Source organism: Watersipora subatra, chromosome 10 (genome assembly GCF_963576615.1).
Source record: "Watersipora subatra chromosome 10, tzWatSuba1.1, whole genome shotgun sequence".
Classification (NCBI taxonomy): Eukaryota; Metazoa; Bryozoa; class Gymnolaemata; order Cheilostomatida; family Watersiporidae; genus Watersipora; species Watersipora subatra.
In genome coordinates this window covers 44511197-44528719 of record NC_088717.1, presented here as the reverse complement: position 1 = coordinate 44528719, position 17523 = coordinate 44511197, and the positions used below count along the sequence as shown (strand labels likewise).

General features: G+C 33.3%; 1 protein-coding gene across 1 annotated transcript in view; it reads right to left on the bottom strand.

Moving 5' to 3' along the window:
- Window positions 1-16235, bottom strand: part of LOC137405692 (eosinophil peroxidase-like) — a 30792-nt gene extending 14557 nt beyond the window's left edge. Inside the window, exons 1-5 of the mRNA XM_068092045.1 lie at window positions 16149-16235; window positions 15124-15185; window positions 9291-9443; window positions 6102-6286; window positions 2364-2505 (exon numbers count right to left, since the gene is read on the bottom strand). Of these exons, the coding sequence (XP_067948146.1) occupies window positions 2364-2505; window positions 6102-6286; window positions 9291-9443; window positions 15124-15185; window positions 16149-16231 (625 nt within the window). The 5' untranslated portion in view covers window positions 16232-16235. The remainder of the gene's footprint in view (window positions 1-2363; window positions 2506-6101; window positions 6287-9290; window positions 9444-15123; window positions 15186-16148) is intronic.
- Window positions 16236-17523: the final 1288 nt, after the last annotated feature.

The following is a 17523-nucleotide window of genomic DNA, read 5'->3' as shown; positions in this document are numbered from 1 at the left end:
GTCAATGTTTATTATCAGAAGTCAATGTTTATTATCAGAGGTCAATGTTTATTATCAGAGGTCAATATTAGTTATCAGAGGTCAATGTTTATTATTAGAGGTCAATGTATATTATCAGAGGTCAATGTTTATTATCAGAGGTTAATGTTTATTACCAGAGGTCAGTGTTTATTATCAGAGGCCAATGTATATTATCAGAGGTCAATGTTTATTATTAGAGGCCAATGTTTATTACCAGAGGCCAATGTTTATTACCAGAGGTCAGTGTTTATTATCAGAGGCCAATGTATATTATCAGAGGCCAATGTTTATTACCAGAGGCCAATGCTTATTACCAGAGGTCAGTGTTTATTATCAGAGGCCAATGTATATTATCAGAGGTCAATGTTTATTATCAGAGGCCAATGTTTATTACCAGAGGTCAATGCTTATTATCAGAGTCCAATTTTTATTACTAGAAGTCAATGTTTATTACCAGAGGCCAATGTTTATTACCAGAGGTCAGTGTTTATTATCAGAGGCCAATGTATATTATCAGAGGTCAATGTTTATTATCAGAGGCCAATGTTTATTACCAGAGGTCAATGTTTATTATCAGAGGCCAATGCTTATTACCAGAGGTCAGTGTTTATTATCAGAGGCCAATGTATATTATCAGAGGTCAATGTATATTATCATAGGCCAATGTTTATTACCAGAGGTCAGTTTTTATTATCAGAGGACAATGCTTATTACCAGAGGTCAGTGTTTATTATCAGAGGTCAATGTATATTATCAGAGGTCAATGTTTATCATCAGAGGTCAATGTTTATTATCAGAGGTCAATGTATATTATCAAAGGTCAATGTTTATTATCAGAGGTCAATGTTTATTACCAGAAGTCAATGTTTATTACCAGAGGTCAGTGTTTATTATCAAAGGTCAATGTTTATCATCAGAGGTCAATGTTTATTATCAGAGGTCAATGTTTATCATCAGAGGTCAATGTTTATTATCAGAGGTCAATGTTTATCATCAGAGGTCAATGTTTATTATCAGAGGTCAATGTATATTATCAGAGGTCAATGTTTATTATCAGAGGCCAATGTTTATTACCAGAGGCCAATGTTTATTACCACAGGTCAGTGTTTATTATCAGAGGCCAATGTATATTATCAGAGGCCAATGTTTATTACCAGAGGCCAATGCTTATTACCAGAGGTCAGTGTTTATTATCAGAGGTCAATGTATATTATCAGAGGTCAATGTTTATTATCAGAGGCCAATGTTTATTACCAGAGGTCAATGTTTATTATCAGAGGCCAATGTATATTATCAGAGACCAATGTTTATTACCAGAGGCCAATGCTTATTACCAGAGGTCAGTGTTTATTATCAGAGGCCAATGTATATTATCAGAGGTCAATGTTTATTATCAGAGGCCAATGTTTATTACCAGAGGTCAATGCTTATTATCAGAGGCCAATGTTTATTACCAGAAGTCAATGTTTATTACCAGAGGTCAGTGTTTATTATCAGAGGTCAATGTTTATCATCAGAGGTCAATGTTTATTATCAGAGGTCAATGTATATTATCAAAGGTCAATGTTTATTATCAGAGGTCAATGTTTATTACCAGAAGTCAATGTTTATTACCAGAGGTCAGTGTTTATTATCAGAGGTCAATGTTTATCATCAGAGGTCAATGTTTATTATCAGAGGTCAATGTTTATTATCAGAGGTCAATGTTTATTACCAGAAGTCAATGTTTATTACCAGAGGTCAGTGTTTATTATCAGAGGTCAATGTTTATTATCAGAGGTCAATGTTTATTACCAGAAGTCAATGTTTATTACCAGAGGTCAGTGTTTATTACCAGAGGTCAATGTTTATTATCAGAGCTCAAGTTTATTATCAGAGGCCAATGTTTATTATCAGAGGTCAATGTATATTATCAGAGGTCAATGCTGATCAAAGTAAAGTAGACAATGAAACAAATAAAGAATTATAAAGTAAAATTATGCGAAATGAAAGGAAAAGCTTTTTATGCATAACACTGTTCTATAATGTGTATTAGTAAGGTGTTGATGTCTGGTATAAAGTGTAGTGGTTTTCTGGAGAAGTAGGAATGTAATAGATGGACAGCAAATATCTGAAAACACACAAAGCTCATCAGCATTAAGGGGATTTACACGCTGATCATAACTGTCTATTTCAGGTAGCATAAGCCTAAAACATAATACTATTGTTTCTTTCTCTGTCTTCGACACAAAAGAATATCAGCTTAGAGAAGTGTATGACAGAACGAGCAATATACGCTTTATCGACGTAATGTAAAAAAATGAGAATGTCTCATTTTCAGGCAATGCTAAGACATGTCATACCACACTGGTCCGGTAAAATAGCCTTAGATCTCCTCATCTCCATACAAGTTCTGCCAGTGCCTCCCCAATGTGGATCATTGGTAGGAATGCTTATAGGTATGCAGTCCTTGGGCCTCCTAGCAGTCTCGTTACAGCAAGTTATCTGAAACCACAACAGCAGAATGAACTTTACTGCAAGTAATGGTGTTTCATTCTCAGAGTCTTTGATAAGCCAGTTGGTTAATACTAAAAAGGACAAATAAATGTGTCAGAGGTCAGTCAGTGTCAGAGGTCAGTCAGTGTCAGAGGTCAGTCAGGGTCAGAGGTCAGTCAGTGTCAAAGGTCAGTCAGTGTCAGAGGCCAGTCAGAGTCAAAGGTCAGTCAGTGTCAGAGGCCAGTTGGTGTCAGAGGTCAGTCAGTGTCAGAGGTCAGTCGGTGTCAGAGGTCAGTCGGTGTCAGAGGTCAGTTGGTGTCAGAAGTCAGTCGGTGTCAGAGGTCAATCGGTGTCAGAGGTCAGTCGGTGTCAGAGCTCAATCGGTGTCAGAGGTCAAACAAATGTGTCAGAGGTCAAACAAATGTGTCAGAAGTCAAACAAATGTGTCAGAGGTCAAACAAATGTATCTGAGGTCAATAAAGTTTTCAGAGGTCAATAAAGTTTTCAGAGGCCAATAAAGTTGTCAGAAGTCAATAAAGGTGCCAGAAGTCAATAAGGGTGACAATGGTTAACAAGGGTGTCAAAGGCCAATAAGGTTTTCAGAGGTCAATAAAGTTGTCAGAGGTCAATGAGGTTGTCAGAGGTCAATAATCAGGTGTAAGATGAAATAAAGTCTATTTGTACTCTTACCCTACAGTCGCATGGCCTAAAAATAATAATATTTTTTCAGTTTTTGTCAAACGATAGGTTTTCGATTTTTTAATTTCTTGATGTAATTGATGTTTTTATGAACCTAAATATGTTGTACATGTATTGTTTTGCACTAAAAAGTATAGAAAGCTTTTGTTGATTCAAATAAAGGCTTGGTGGTAGGGCATAGGGCAAGTATAAAAAAATTTTCATTTCGGATTATGATTTTATCAAACATCTTGGAATTGCATGAAATGTTGAAGTAGCAACTACGTTGCCTTAGCATAAGGCAGCAGTACTTTGTACAGTAGGCAGTGAAAGGCAAGTGACAAATGATTCAGATCATACAAACGGCTGGTAAGAATATACTTTTCCGTGGACTTATTATGAAACAATCAATGAATCTTTAAGTGCGGATGACCTGAGGCTGACCTCTAGCAATGCCATCCATCTGCGCAGATCCACAGAAAAATTTAACACATTGAAGCCTAGTATACATGTATAGTCTTGCGCATACAATACTTCAATATTAATTATCAGAAGTCAATGTCCCTTGACCTAGTCTTGCACATGCAAGACTAGGTCAAAGAGACAAGGTCAAAGGTCAAGGTTCCCTGACCCTAACCCAAATTAACAACTTTCCATCGACTGCAAAAGCACTAAAACTACTCGACTTCCATCGACTAAAACAAGCCAATTTTGAAATGCATATTATATTAGAACTCAAAGCTTGTAGAACTCAACGGAAAAAACAGAAATCAAAGAGAGCAAATGATCTTGCTACACTCTTTCAAAGAAGGGATCTTTTAAAGGTAACTGGAGAAACATTGCAGTACACGGAGTATGATAGAGTGTGTATATTTGTTATGAATAAAAAACAGATTGTTTTAACGTAAAAGTCTTAGTGAAAAGTAAAGCTTTCTAGTTTTGTCTATTTTTACCCACTGTTACAAAGAATTTTAATCAGTGTGTCACTAGAAACTAATGTTTTATTAGCCAGTTTTCATTTCTTGGTCAGTCTGAAATGCTGTCGGCATTTTGCCGATACATCAAGAAATAATAGTCTAACCCCGACTTAAAACTTCAGAAATAGACTGAAAACATATTACAAACTAATCAATCGCAGTTTCATAATTTTATGGAAGCAAGAAATTCGAACAAAAAACAAAGTTAAACTATACAGCTGAGTTCACTCAGGCATAGGAGCTGGTGAGAAAACAACTCCCCAAATTATCTTTGGCCAAGACTTTAAAGTGTTAAACTAGTGATACTGTTTTTGCAACTTGCCGATTTGCAGAGCCTTTTACAGCAAGTTGACTGAATAAACTATTTTGTTGTCAAAACAGCTTTCTTCGCTGACGGCTATTGAGTGAGTATAATTTAAGGAAACTAAATGAGGAATATTTCTGCTTTGTATAAACAAAATACTTCTGTCCCATCTTAGTACTGAATTAAATTAAAATACTAATACAAACTTGAATACGTGTTAATCCTAAATTAAATTAGTTATTTCTTCATGATTTGTAATCTATATCAGACTCTTTTCAGTTTTTAAAATATGGAATTTTTTCTTCAAAAACAATAAGATTGTAATTAAACTTTGAATACTAGTACTGACTTGATTTCAAGCACTTCGTTCTTTTCTTTAGTTTTCTATATTACTCTGTGCAGCCTGACATTGAGACCAACTCAACAGTTTTATAACTAGCAGCAATGTCTATGTGCCAATACTTTGTCATGCCATGTTGCCATTTCAACGCATAATTAATGCCTTTTAAATTCGCCTTTTTCAGCAGCTACAAAGCCCTAAAAAATAGTATTCATACAAAAAACTAAATGGATTTTCTGTAAGTATATTATTCTAAAAGAGAACATTCCAATTTAACTAGTTTAAAAAATATTTAAGCCAAAACAAAGACTCCGACATTTTTTATAAACAAATTAAAAAAGTCAATTTTTTAATTCAATAAAATCACCTTGTGACGGTCAATTTAAAATGAAAATGTGTAATAATCTATTGTGTTTTAGCTCTAATTGTTTGCAGTAGTAATACTGACTATATTATGATCAAATGATATAACTGTTTCAGATTTGCTGCAAGCAGTATTATTATCTATCATTAAACTAATAAGCTAAGCTTTTCGTCGCAAGCTGGGAGATTATTTATGACTTTAGCTAATATAAACTGTTTATCTTTTAACAATGTTCATTAGCTACTTTGTGAGGCCACATCAAAGAATCACTTGAGAGTATGCAATTTTTCCACTTTTCAACAACTGGAAGTCCGAATTTACAATAAGTTAATTTTTTTCTACTTTAACTACATGTTAATTAAATATTGCACTTTTTAACGTATTTTTGCGCATGTACGTAATTGTTAGATACAGAATGCTATATGATTCACAACAGTTAGTCATTCATATCTCACCTACTTAAACTGTTGCAAGTTGTACTAGTTTTTGAAGCAGATCTCCTAACAATTGTAAGTTTAATACCATATGTTCAATTCAACTAATTCATTTGCCTTTCTTTTTACTATTCACCCTGTATATTTTTTCTTAATATTTGTGCACATCCTTTTTCTGTTTATAATTATGTATGATTTACTGTATACAGGGCACAATTAAATAAATTAAACGAATAAAGTGAATCGCAACTCATGGAGAACTCTATTCATTGTCGCCATCCATTCATCCTAACCAGATACTAGAACAGTAACACTGACTATATTATGATCAGGGCTTCTACTAAACCTGTTGGTCGCTTTCATCTTATTTCTCAAATATATTCAAACGAAATATTTTGCTACCACACCTTGTCAGCACTTAAAAGCTTGCTATTTTCTAATAATGTAGACCACCAAGCAGTTAGCGAATCATAAACCTAGTTCCGCGGGAATAAGTTTAAAGACGTACAGAATCAACTTGAGGTGTGAGAGTGAAATCATGATCGATGAACTGGCCCCAAAGCATGTGCATCGAGGTAAGACTAGAGGAGAAGTCTGTTTCCACAGCTTCTTTGTGTAGTGTTGTTGAAACCTTCCTTGCGCTTGGAAGATTGAAGCCTTTTTCCCCAACTTTTCTTGCATCATCTCTACTGTCTGGAAGTATTGAGCATGCCTAGTCAAGTTACAATAGAAATGGGAACAAGGATGTACAATCACTCATACCTTAATGAACAACATATGAGAAATTTGAGATACGAGAAGGTTTTTGAGCAAATTTTGGCTTTGACACATGAGACAAACTAGAGATACGAGCTTGCAAGACAGTTCTCGATACGGCTGCTAGGTGGCTGAGTGTGTGAGAGACTTCTTACAAGCATTACATCACCCGGTCGTTCTCATCGGATCAAATTAAAAAATTTTTTTACAGGTAAAAGTGAAAACGAGTCAAAAAGAGCCGAACCAAAAAAAGAAAAATAAAAAAATGAAATTAAAATTAAATTTAGTGTAATGTAAGATTAAAACTTATTTTTAACTATGTATACATGTAGTATAGTAAATGTTATAAATTTAAGTTAAAATCTATGTTACGTAGTGTCACAAAAGGGTAGCGTACCAAACATGTTTTGACAAGTTTCTCTGACACAGCCGTTAGCCTCTACCGTCTGTCTCAAAAGTGAGAACTCTATACAGTACCGTACATAGTGATATATACATGGATAAATCTATACATACATATATAATTATGTAAATTATTGATGATAGAAAAAGCAAACACACAACTCGCAATCCATTGCTATGTAACAAAAAATTGAGGTGGTTCCATATTTTGTATCACCATTGTATATACATATATACATACAACGATATATGCATAAATACATAAAACATATAATGATATATACATAATACATATATACGTATAATAATATATACATATATACATATAATAATATATACATAATACATATATACGTATAATAATATATACATATATACATATAATAATATATACATAATACATATATACGTATAATAATATATACATATAATAATATATACATAATACATATATACGTATAATAATATATACATATATACATATAATAATATATACATAATACATAAAACATATAATGATATATACATAATACATATATACGTATAATAATATATACATATATACATATAATAATATATACATAATACATAAAACATATAATGATATATACATAATACATATATACGTATAATAATATATACATATATACATATAATAATATATACACAATACATATACACGTATAATAACATATACATATATACATATAATAATATAAACATAATACATATATACGTATAATAATATATACATATATACATATAATAATATATACATAATACATAAAACATATAATGATATATACATAATACATATATACGTATAATAATATATACATATATACATATAATGATATATACATATATACATAGATAGGTTTTTGGGATGTAGAGCAAGTTTTAGTGTACGCTTATGAGATGTTTGTTCTGACGTATGAGAATTTTTTATGAAGTGGACGTAGGAATGAGTCAACTCTGAATGCGGAGGGAGGATTAGTTTTAGTGAGTTTCTTGAACTCCGCAGCACACAGCCTCAATATCAGAAGATAAATATATGTTGGCTAATAGTCACGGTAACTTCTTTGCAGTTGAAGATGAACTTACTCAAAATTTCAGTAGATTCCATCAGAAAGTGTCGGTAATTTTCTATAAGTTGCGATTATTTTTTATGTTTGATGTGATCTGACTGCCAGGATGTTTCAAGATTAAAATCGACTAAACTTGATCACATTTAAAAAATCGGAAAAAAAGTACATGCAAAATGACGTCACTAGTTGCTATCGTTACTATAGTTGGTATCAGTTATTGTGTTCAAGTTGCAGCATTACTGGTCTTTATTCTGTCGGTGTCTTTGCGACTAGATGTCATAATCGCTTAATAATTGATCTGAGTATTTCAAACTCATCACGTTAGTCGATGTTAATCTTGGAATATCCTGGCAGTCAGATCACCTCAAGCATCAAAGACAATTGCAAATGATAAAAATACAAGTACTGTTTGTTAAATTTTACTTGAATACTGTACAAGTTCATCCTTAACGATTGTTAGGTCATACCGCTCATCATCATGAACTCTTGTTAACATTTATGTTACTCAGCGACAATTTGCTGCCCTGGGCACTGTAGTGTACTAGAATGAAATGAGTAAGTCAGCATTTGTACCTGTATGCAACAACAATTACGTTTTGATAGAATAATCAACTAAGATACAAATATGCTGTTCTGCTGGGCAAAATTGATTTACAGCTCTTTTTAATCTTTCTCAGAATTATATTTATACATTATCTTACTTATATTTAAGAAGATTTTAATGAAATTAAATGAATCTGGAGTAGCAAAACAGAGCTCTCTAGTTCTCTCAACAATGTGTCATTAACAGAACTAAGCTATAGATCTATATGTATAAACAAATTGCATACAACCACTACCAATTATTTTGAAAATATTATTGCCAGCTGTTTCAACAATCTTCCACCTGATATCCGTTCTCTAGCAGAAAAATACATTTCAAGTACTATTTTTCACTATATTATATATACCATATATATACTATACCATACTGTATATTATTATATTACATATATTATATTATATTTCTTATCACATATTATCATATATTATTTATTGGCAATAAATTCATTTCAAATAAAAATGTTTTGTCCAAATTGTGCCATACAACAATAACAAGAAAAAAGGGTAAAAATTAAGCAACTGAAATCAAATGAATAGTTTGACAAATAGTACTTAAAATGCATTTCTCTGCTAGAGAAGGGATATCAGGTGAAAGATTGTTAAAACAGCTGGCAATAGTATTTTCAAAATAATTGGTAGTGGTTGTATGCAATTTGTTTATATAAAATGAAATGAGTCAAGAACCTGTAATTGTCATGTAAAACACATGTAAAAAACTGTCACATAAAACTATAATATAAACAATTTAATGAAAGTGATAATGAAACTGTTAACATCCACATTTTACTTCTCTTGTTATTTTTTGAAAACTGAATACCAAAATCTAAAAATATCCATTTGTACTCTACCTGCGTCATACATGGCCGGAAGAAGTCTAGAATATGGCTGGTTTGATTGGCCCCAAGTAGGATGAATTAGATTGTTGCAGGATCCATCCATGGTTCTGTAGCTAGAGGCAGCATTGCAAGCAATGTCTCCATCAGCAGGTGGGCATTCCACATCTATTATATAACAATACTATTAATTTCCAATGAATTAGTGTTAGAAAACTCCTACCACAACTAATCGATATTCGAAAAAGCTCAATTCAATAAAATCTTATTTTCCGAATGAAATCATTTGCATGACTACTGATAGCGCATTTTCATTTCACACTCTTTTTGCTGATTCATTCAGCAATGCCTGAAGGCAAGCAACTGTTTCACATGCTTGCTTCTAAAGCTTAGAATCTAAACAATTATTAAGGAATATTAGCGATTGTTTGTATATGAACTAGCAAATTCACAGATGCCTGGTTTCTAACGAATGTCAAGCTTAATATATATAAGCAAGAGCCAGCTATAAAAACGACAAAATTTAATTCTTTGTTATTGTAGTTCATCTATATATATATTTCTTAATGTTGGTGTGTCATTCTAGCTATAACTATTAAAATCTTGGAATAAAGCATTCTTATCGCAAAAGATTCGATCTCAAACCCTTCGGCTCACCAGTCCATCACCTTACAAACTCAGCTGCACAAGCTAAATTAATTCATTATGCGATATATGTCGGTATATGGGAGCAAATAGGCTACCGCTTTTGTGCACGATGCAAAGTGATGGCGTAGCGGTAGCTCTTATTAATAAGCTTACTCAAATTATCCATTGGCAATGTGCCAGGCTTATAGCAAGTGACAGGCAACTTTCATTACCTCTCATTGTTTATAAGCTGATTTTTAATACCCGAGCAACACCGGGTAGCACAGCTAGTGATTGGCTGTAATCAAGTGCTAGTTTTGTCTTTTTGTAAACAACTAGCAAATTTGTTTAGTTGTTCAAGATCATCAGCAACGATGGATTGCTAGCAACTGATTTATTTAACAAACTGTTGCCTAGGTTGCGCAAACACAAACATCAAAGCTTCTAGAAGGATTTGGCTTGGTTCACAGGGACATAAGCTTAGTTAATCTTTCCTTGTAGTAGTCAGACGTAAAAAAGCTTTCAACAACAATCTTACTAACTTCTCAAAAAGGTTTACCCTATCACTGTCGACACACTTGTATGATTCGTTTCTGTCAGCGCCCATGTGACAAGCAAATAATATAACTAGTTTTGTCCGACGAGATGTCTTGGAACACTTGTATACAAATTTCATTTTGTCTGAGAATAGCCTGGTACAGGCTGTACACTTTGATGTCATGTGCAGTGGTTGTTGAAGAGATATCCGAGCGTGCTATGGGCTGCTTCATGGAGAAAACCCTTTATTCACATTTGGCATCTTCCTCACACAAGTTGGGTGTTCCGTCCATATAGTTACCCTATAGTCGGCCATACCACTTGGTAACAGATGACTAGAGACTGGTTCATACAGTATCGCCATATGTCGGCATCAACCTTTTGGCGATTACTAGTCGACTTTGTTTACTGTAAACCGATGACATCATCAAGGCAATGCGGATATTTCGGGAAAGGTTAAAGCTGTCAAAATTTCCTGACAGTCCGCCAACCATCCACGACAGCCAGTGCCATATGTATCACCTTGGCAACAGCGATTAGCTGTTGTGGTTAGCTTGGTCTATATTTATTTCCATGATAGTTGCTGCGGGACTATTATTCTGTTGTTTTCTTGATTGCATTCAATAATGAGAACGCTACGCTGTTTGCTGGTGTAAATGCGAATGGATTTGTAATAGAGTGGACGTCGGTACAACAGACGATCACCAAAGTATTGCGGAATTAACGCTGACATACAACTATATAGTGCGAACCAGCCTTTAGAGACTTCATGCATTCACAGATGCCTTTTCTTTAGTTAGATTCTGTCATCGATATATACAACTGGTAGCAGCAGTAATCGACAGAGTAGGAACTTTGATAATGCCAAAACGCTTTTGAAAAAAGAGTGTCGAGCATAAAACTATCCAATCATTGAGCAATTCTAGCTGTTTGGTTGGCAGCTTATTGCTTTGCCTAGGTCATAAACTGTGTACCAAACCAAACTTTTTTTACGTACCAAACTACATAATTGATCCAGCATGGTCTAGCTCCTTCAAATGACACGCTTCGAGATGAGAAAGCAGCCAAAAATTTCTATATGATATATATTAACATACATATATATAATATATAACAGAAGTTGTATATTATATATAGTTTATCTAGTTATATAGTTATATATTTATAGTTATATATTTATAGTTATATATATATATTTATAGTTATATATAGTTATATATAGTTATATATATTATATATAACTTTTAATACATACATAATATATAACAAAAGTTATATATTATAAATATATAAATCCAAATAATCTATATTAATAAGTGCCACTTTATCATTGTGTCTGTCTGTTAGTCCATCTCCACAGTTGTTGGCTGATCACATTCAAACTTTACATGTGTTTGTCCGTGCTTTCAGCCAGGCCACCAAAAATACTTGGTTACAAATCTTTTAAAAACGCGTTCGATTAAAAACTCAATAATCCATCTTAGCATGCATGAAGGACAATTACCCTCCATCATAGACCTATTAACTGTAGTTAATAGACCTGTTAACTGTAGTTAATAGACCTATTAACTGTAGTTAATAGGTCTATGCCTCCAATTAACATGCTCATGGGTTGTTGTCATGAAAGCAGCGTAGCAGTTTGTGTTGAAAATCACCATGCGCGCTGCGGGCTATCTGATCAAAACTGAAACAAACTCCTGGTGATGCTGGGCGTAATGCAAATCTATATAAATATCAAAGTTTGTCATCATTTGTCGTTTGGTCTGTCCAGCTATAGCGATTACAATCCAGCTGTGAAAATCGCAAAAAATTTGATCTCGGAACCTCCCATTCACCAGGCGACACGCTAAGCCCCTAAGCTACACAGGATGCAATGGACTCATCAGGCGGTATGAGTCATTATGTAGGTTAAAATACGCATGGCAACTCTGCATTACATGCAACGTCACTACAGCTTGCTCTCAAGGCTCTTATTAGTAGGTTTAGCAATATCGATACTAGCTTACTCAATTAGCTAATGGCAGCTACATTACCTGCCACTGTTTATAAGCCATTTTTAATACCCGTGCAACACCAGTAATTTGACTAGTCTTTAATAAGTTTGACATTCATTCTTTGACATATGCCGTGGTTTGGTTAACAATTGATGTAGAGTATATAACACTCTGGTGATGCTATCCTAGGCTAAACTGGTTGATCTGGTGTATTGTATGAAACTTTGCGTCTTCTCTAATTGCTTGGCACTGGCAGCATTTTTGTGCATATTTTCAGATCCAAAACAGTAAAGTACTGTTTGTAAACCAAAGGGCATTCAATAATTATGTTAGGTTTTTATAATAATGACAATACGCTTTTTTCTAAAATAAACTCAGTGTAAACCTGATTGTATAACTTGAAAAAATTATATTCTTTTGTGATAGTAATAGGCAAAGGTTTTTTAGTTTGATTCAAATATACGTTAAAAATTTACAAAACTACTTTGGTGATTTTACTTTGACAAGAAATATTAATGTCTTTAGGAAAAAAGGTAATAAAACGCTACCATTGAGTCATTATGGAAACTTTCAAACAATTTAAATAAATAAACGAAAAAATTGTCGTCAATTATTTTGTCAACAAAGATATTAATACACCGTGCTAAACTAACCAATTTGATTGGCTATATTTAAATGAACGTCTCTCAACTGAAATTGAAATGGTAGCCTCAATTCTCCAAACAGCTTAAAATCTATAGTACAGAGGGCAACCGACTACCGATCAAACCTAAATTCTAATCAACGGTAAAAGACAAATCCATGTATATACACAAAATTATCATACTTGTTTGGTAAGGTTGTACTCATAAGATGCCCTAGGGCACTTATGAATTCGCGTCATCTAATTTTTGCATTTTCACGGAGTCATTCTCTCGCAAAAATTTCATGTGCGAAACGAAACTATCATAATGAACGAGCGAAAACGTGAGATTAAATAGCTCTGTTCATTGATAGTCCAAGAAAGAAATGGCAGCAAGCGATCAAATTGCATTATCGATCTCACCCACATCATTCTATCTGTGGTTCTCAATTACAAACTAGTCCCAAATTGCAATTTTTTTCTTATCGGTGAACTGAACTTGAGGAATCTAATTATGTTTGTTCCACTGCATTTATTTTCACATCATTATATTTTCGCACTCATAAGAGCTGCGAAATTAGGTTGCAGCAAAATTTTACTCTGTATGCTACTCACTAAACTAAATACCAGCGGAATATAAGTGTCCTAGGGTGTACATGAAATTCTGGAGAATACATCTTACATAACTTGCATCTAAGAACTGAGGCTAATTATAAAGCATCATCTGTATAGCAAACGCTTTCAATTGTCTAAGAAACTAATCCCAAGCTGCAAGTGTATAATATGTAATTATAATTTCCTGTGTTTAGAATATGTGGTATTGTGTGTTTTCATGAGAGTGTCATATAGACAATAAAATTACATAACCTGAAATTTGCACTTTTGAAAGGGGAAAGAAAACCGAAGTTGTAAGGAGTCTACATCAATAGATTTAATTACCAGAGATTTTTCTTTTAGTATCTGCAAAGCCGATTTAGTTATTATGGATACTACAGCCTTCGGTCAAGAAACCTTGCTATCTTTTTCATACTTCAATAAACACCATCATAAAGGTTTATACAGCCTTACTCACAAGGAGACAACAAAAAAGTTGAATGTATTGAACATGCTTACAGACATTGGGTAAAAAAGAGAATAAATTTTACAACGATAGCTCATCGTAAAATTTGTATATTTAGTTCTACAATTTCATTGTAAATCAAACCTTTTGTACTGACATATATTTACATACAGATAAATATTTCCAAATGATTTTTCTGTAGCTTGTAGTTTTGAAAGATTAAAAAAACTTCACGTATTTGGTAAACTCGGGCGAATAATTTTAAGCCGTTTATAACAATTTTACATTCGATTGAAAGTTTGCCGGAAGCATTTTCAAATGATAGATTGAAACCACCAAAGCATACATAAAAAAGTTAGAGCTAGTATATTTTATTCATGTTTTAATAAGTTTAACATGGCAAGTTAAAACTATCAAAGAGGAAAATTATAAAGAGTTAATTCTATGTTTATACTATGCACCCACTTATTACACTGGGAGAGGAGTTTTCGTCACATCCTTGCGTATCGAAAGATGACGCATTCTTGGCTGCATGACGCATGTGCTGGCCTTGACACCATAACTGAGGGCTAGCACATTTGAATATATTAGCAGAGCTCAATATTTGTCCCTGCTGCCGATTGTTGTGATTGGCTAACAAGTATGTTTTAAAATAAAATCTGCAATGTACTGACAAAATATAATTCTACTATCTCATAAATACCGAGCTGCCATAAAATAATACAAAGCATTTCTAACTAAAAAGATTATTACCAACTATACTGGAAAGTATAACATCTGTCAGAAACTCTAATACAGATATTAATGGGCTTGTGGTGAAAAACAGATGCTCTTGGTCAATTTTTCACTTTCATCATGCTATGCAAAGTGGTCACCCTATAACTTATAATATAATTAACTTTTCACAACCCTCGCACTTCACTTCTAATGTATTTGAGCCTTTTTTAGACAGGGCATGACACTCAAGGCACATTTGTAATAGCTATAACTAGAGTTGTTTTATCATACCAGCTGATGATGAGTCCTCAGCACCAACAGGTTCACTCCTTTTGTGCAACCGAGTGTCAAAGCTAAAAAACATTTTAATAAATTTCTAACTAGCTGCATGCCACGGATCACTTAGCATTATTTTGGCTAAAATATTGCTATATCAGAATAATGCAACTTCAGTTGAACTATGTTGTACTAGCAAAATACTATTAACAAGTTGTGTATCTTTTATTTGTTTTTTCAAGTTTTGAAATATAAGAAATAATCTCTAATCTGTCATTCAAAGAAAAGGTTGAGAGACGAGGGTGTTTATAAGTTCTATAGAAGAGGGTAACTATAAACTTATTATTGAGTTTATTGAAAGCGTAAGAACATTACACAATGTTCAAGCTATATTTTTTTAGTAAAACCATTTAGAGAGAATCCCGATCAGAATAAAAAAAAACTTTACCCATTATTTACCAGTGAGTTGCAATGGGCAATTTGTTTGCTTTTAGCTTTGGTGGATAGGATTTAGCTCAGTAATACAGAGAATAATATAAAAGATCATACGCAACATAATATGGCGAGTAATGCAGGAGTATCTAATTTCTTGTAAAATTCGCTTTAGTCCTACAGAAAAAGTACGACAACCTTTGTTGAATAATAGCGTTTTTACGTAACCAAAATAAGTAGAAGAAAAAGAGCTGTGAATGATGGGAAACCGCTGCTGATGTTTGCTATTGACCAATTAAAAGCAAGACGTCTATTGGATCTAATTTAATCAGACCTGATTTAAAGGCTGCGGATTATCAGAAATTAAGTCAGCATGACTTACTATTAGCCAACATCATATGATATATGTACATGTATTTAGCAGGAGACTTGAAGTGGTAAAACGTCAGAAAACATTAACTGACTGCCATGTTAGCTGTCAATGGTTTGACAGCAGATAGAAACTATATAAACAAGACAGACTGCACTTTCATTAAAATAAAAATATTTATCTTGTTATTTCTAATGCTCACTTGCTGAAATGATATAATTTCTAAAATCTTACTTACCGAAAAGATGAAAAACTGTGGCACACTGCCAACAGAATCACCAGAAGCAGAGCAACCACCTGTCGGCATGAGTCAACCATCATTGAAACCAAATGCAGCAATAGGACATGAATCAAGTCTGTTCTAGCTAGACAATGTATGGCCTGCCTTCTGATGTCAAACACCAACAATCTCTCAAGCGTGAAAAATTTGCCTCGCAACTGAACCACAATGCTGTGAGAAAGCCAGTTTTGTAAGCTATGCTAGGGCCTTCCAAGCAGTTCTTACATAACTTGGTTTCGTTGTCCCATTTCTGATTGGTTTGTAAACCACCAATGAACTGTTAGCTTGATATTTGAATGTATTTATTATATCAAATTTCAAAAAACCATTATTTTAAAATTAATGTTGAACGATCTATAAAAACTATATATTGCAAATACTTTGAAAGTAAGTAAGAAAATAGAAATTTCCAAAGTTTTGAGAAATTGCTGTTTCCTTTTGGTTCCAGATGAATACTTTGGTATTATTGCTAGTAAGTATTTAATAATTATCTTGCTTACTGATAGCTCTATTTTATAATTGAAAAATAGAAAACTTAGGCTAGAGCTACGAGTTAGTCTATGGAATAAATTTTGGTTAAAACAAATAATTTTGTAATATGGTAAGGTAAGTCGCAAGTCGAACACTAATAGAACCAGAGTGTTGACACCACAATACAGTGATAAAATATTCAATAATTGGATGAATCTTGGAAGCGGAAGTAGGTACCAACTTTGCGTCTGGATACTTTCAAGATCTGAAGATAAACTTACACAGAGTTTCAGTTGATTTTATCAGAAAGTACAGCCATTTTTCTATTCTTCACAGTTGTTTATGATGTTTGTTGTGGTCTGATTGACGGGATGTTTCAAGATTAAAATTGACAAAACTTGATTATGATTAAAATACTCAGACCAGGCAAAAGTGTGATTATGATATCTAATAATAGTTGTAAAGAGCCCGAAAGATTAGAGACCTGTAACATGTCAGGATGGAAAAATTTAAATTGAAAAAACTTGATCGGTTAAAACGCTCAATAGAAAAATATGTCAAAACTCTCGGATCAAATGAATGTGTTATTATGATGTCTATAGTATCAAAGCGACTGACAGAATAAAGGCTCATAATGCCGCAACTTAAATGCAATAGGCTGATATCAACTATCGTAATGATGACAACTAGTGACATCATTTCGCACAAATTTTTTTCTGAGCGTTTTAATCGCAGATCAAGTTATATCGAATTTAATCTTGAAACATCCTGACAGTCAGATCACCTCAAGCATAAAAACAATCGCTAATGCTAGAAAAATACTGATACTTTCTGATCGAATCTACTAAAATTCTGTGTAAGT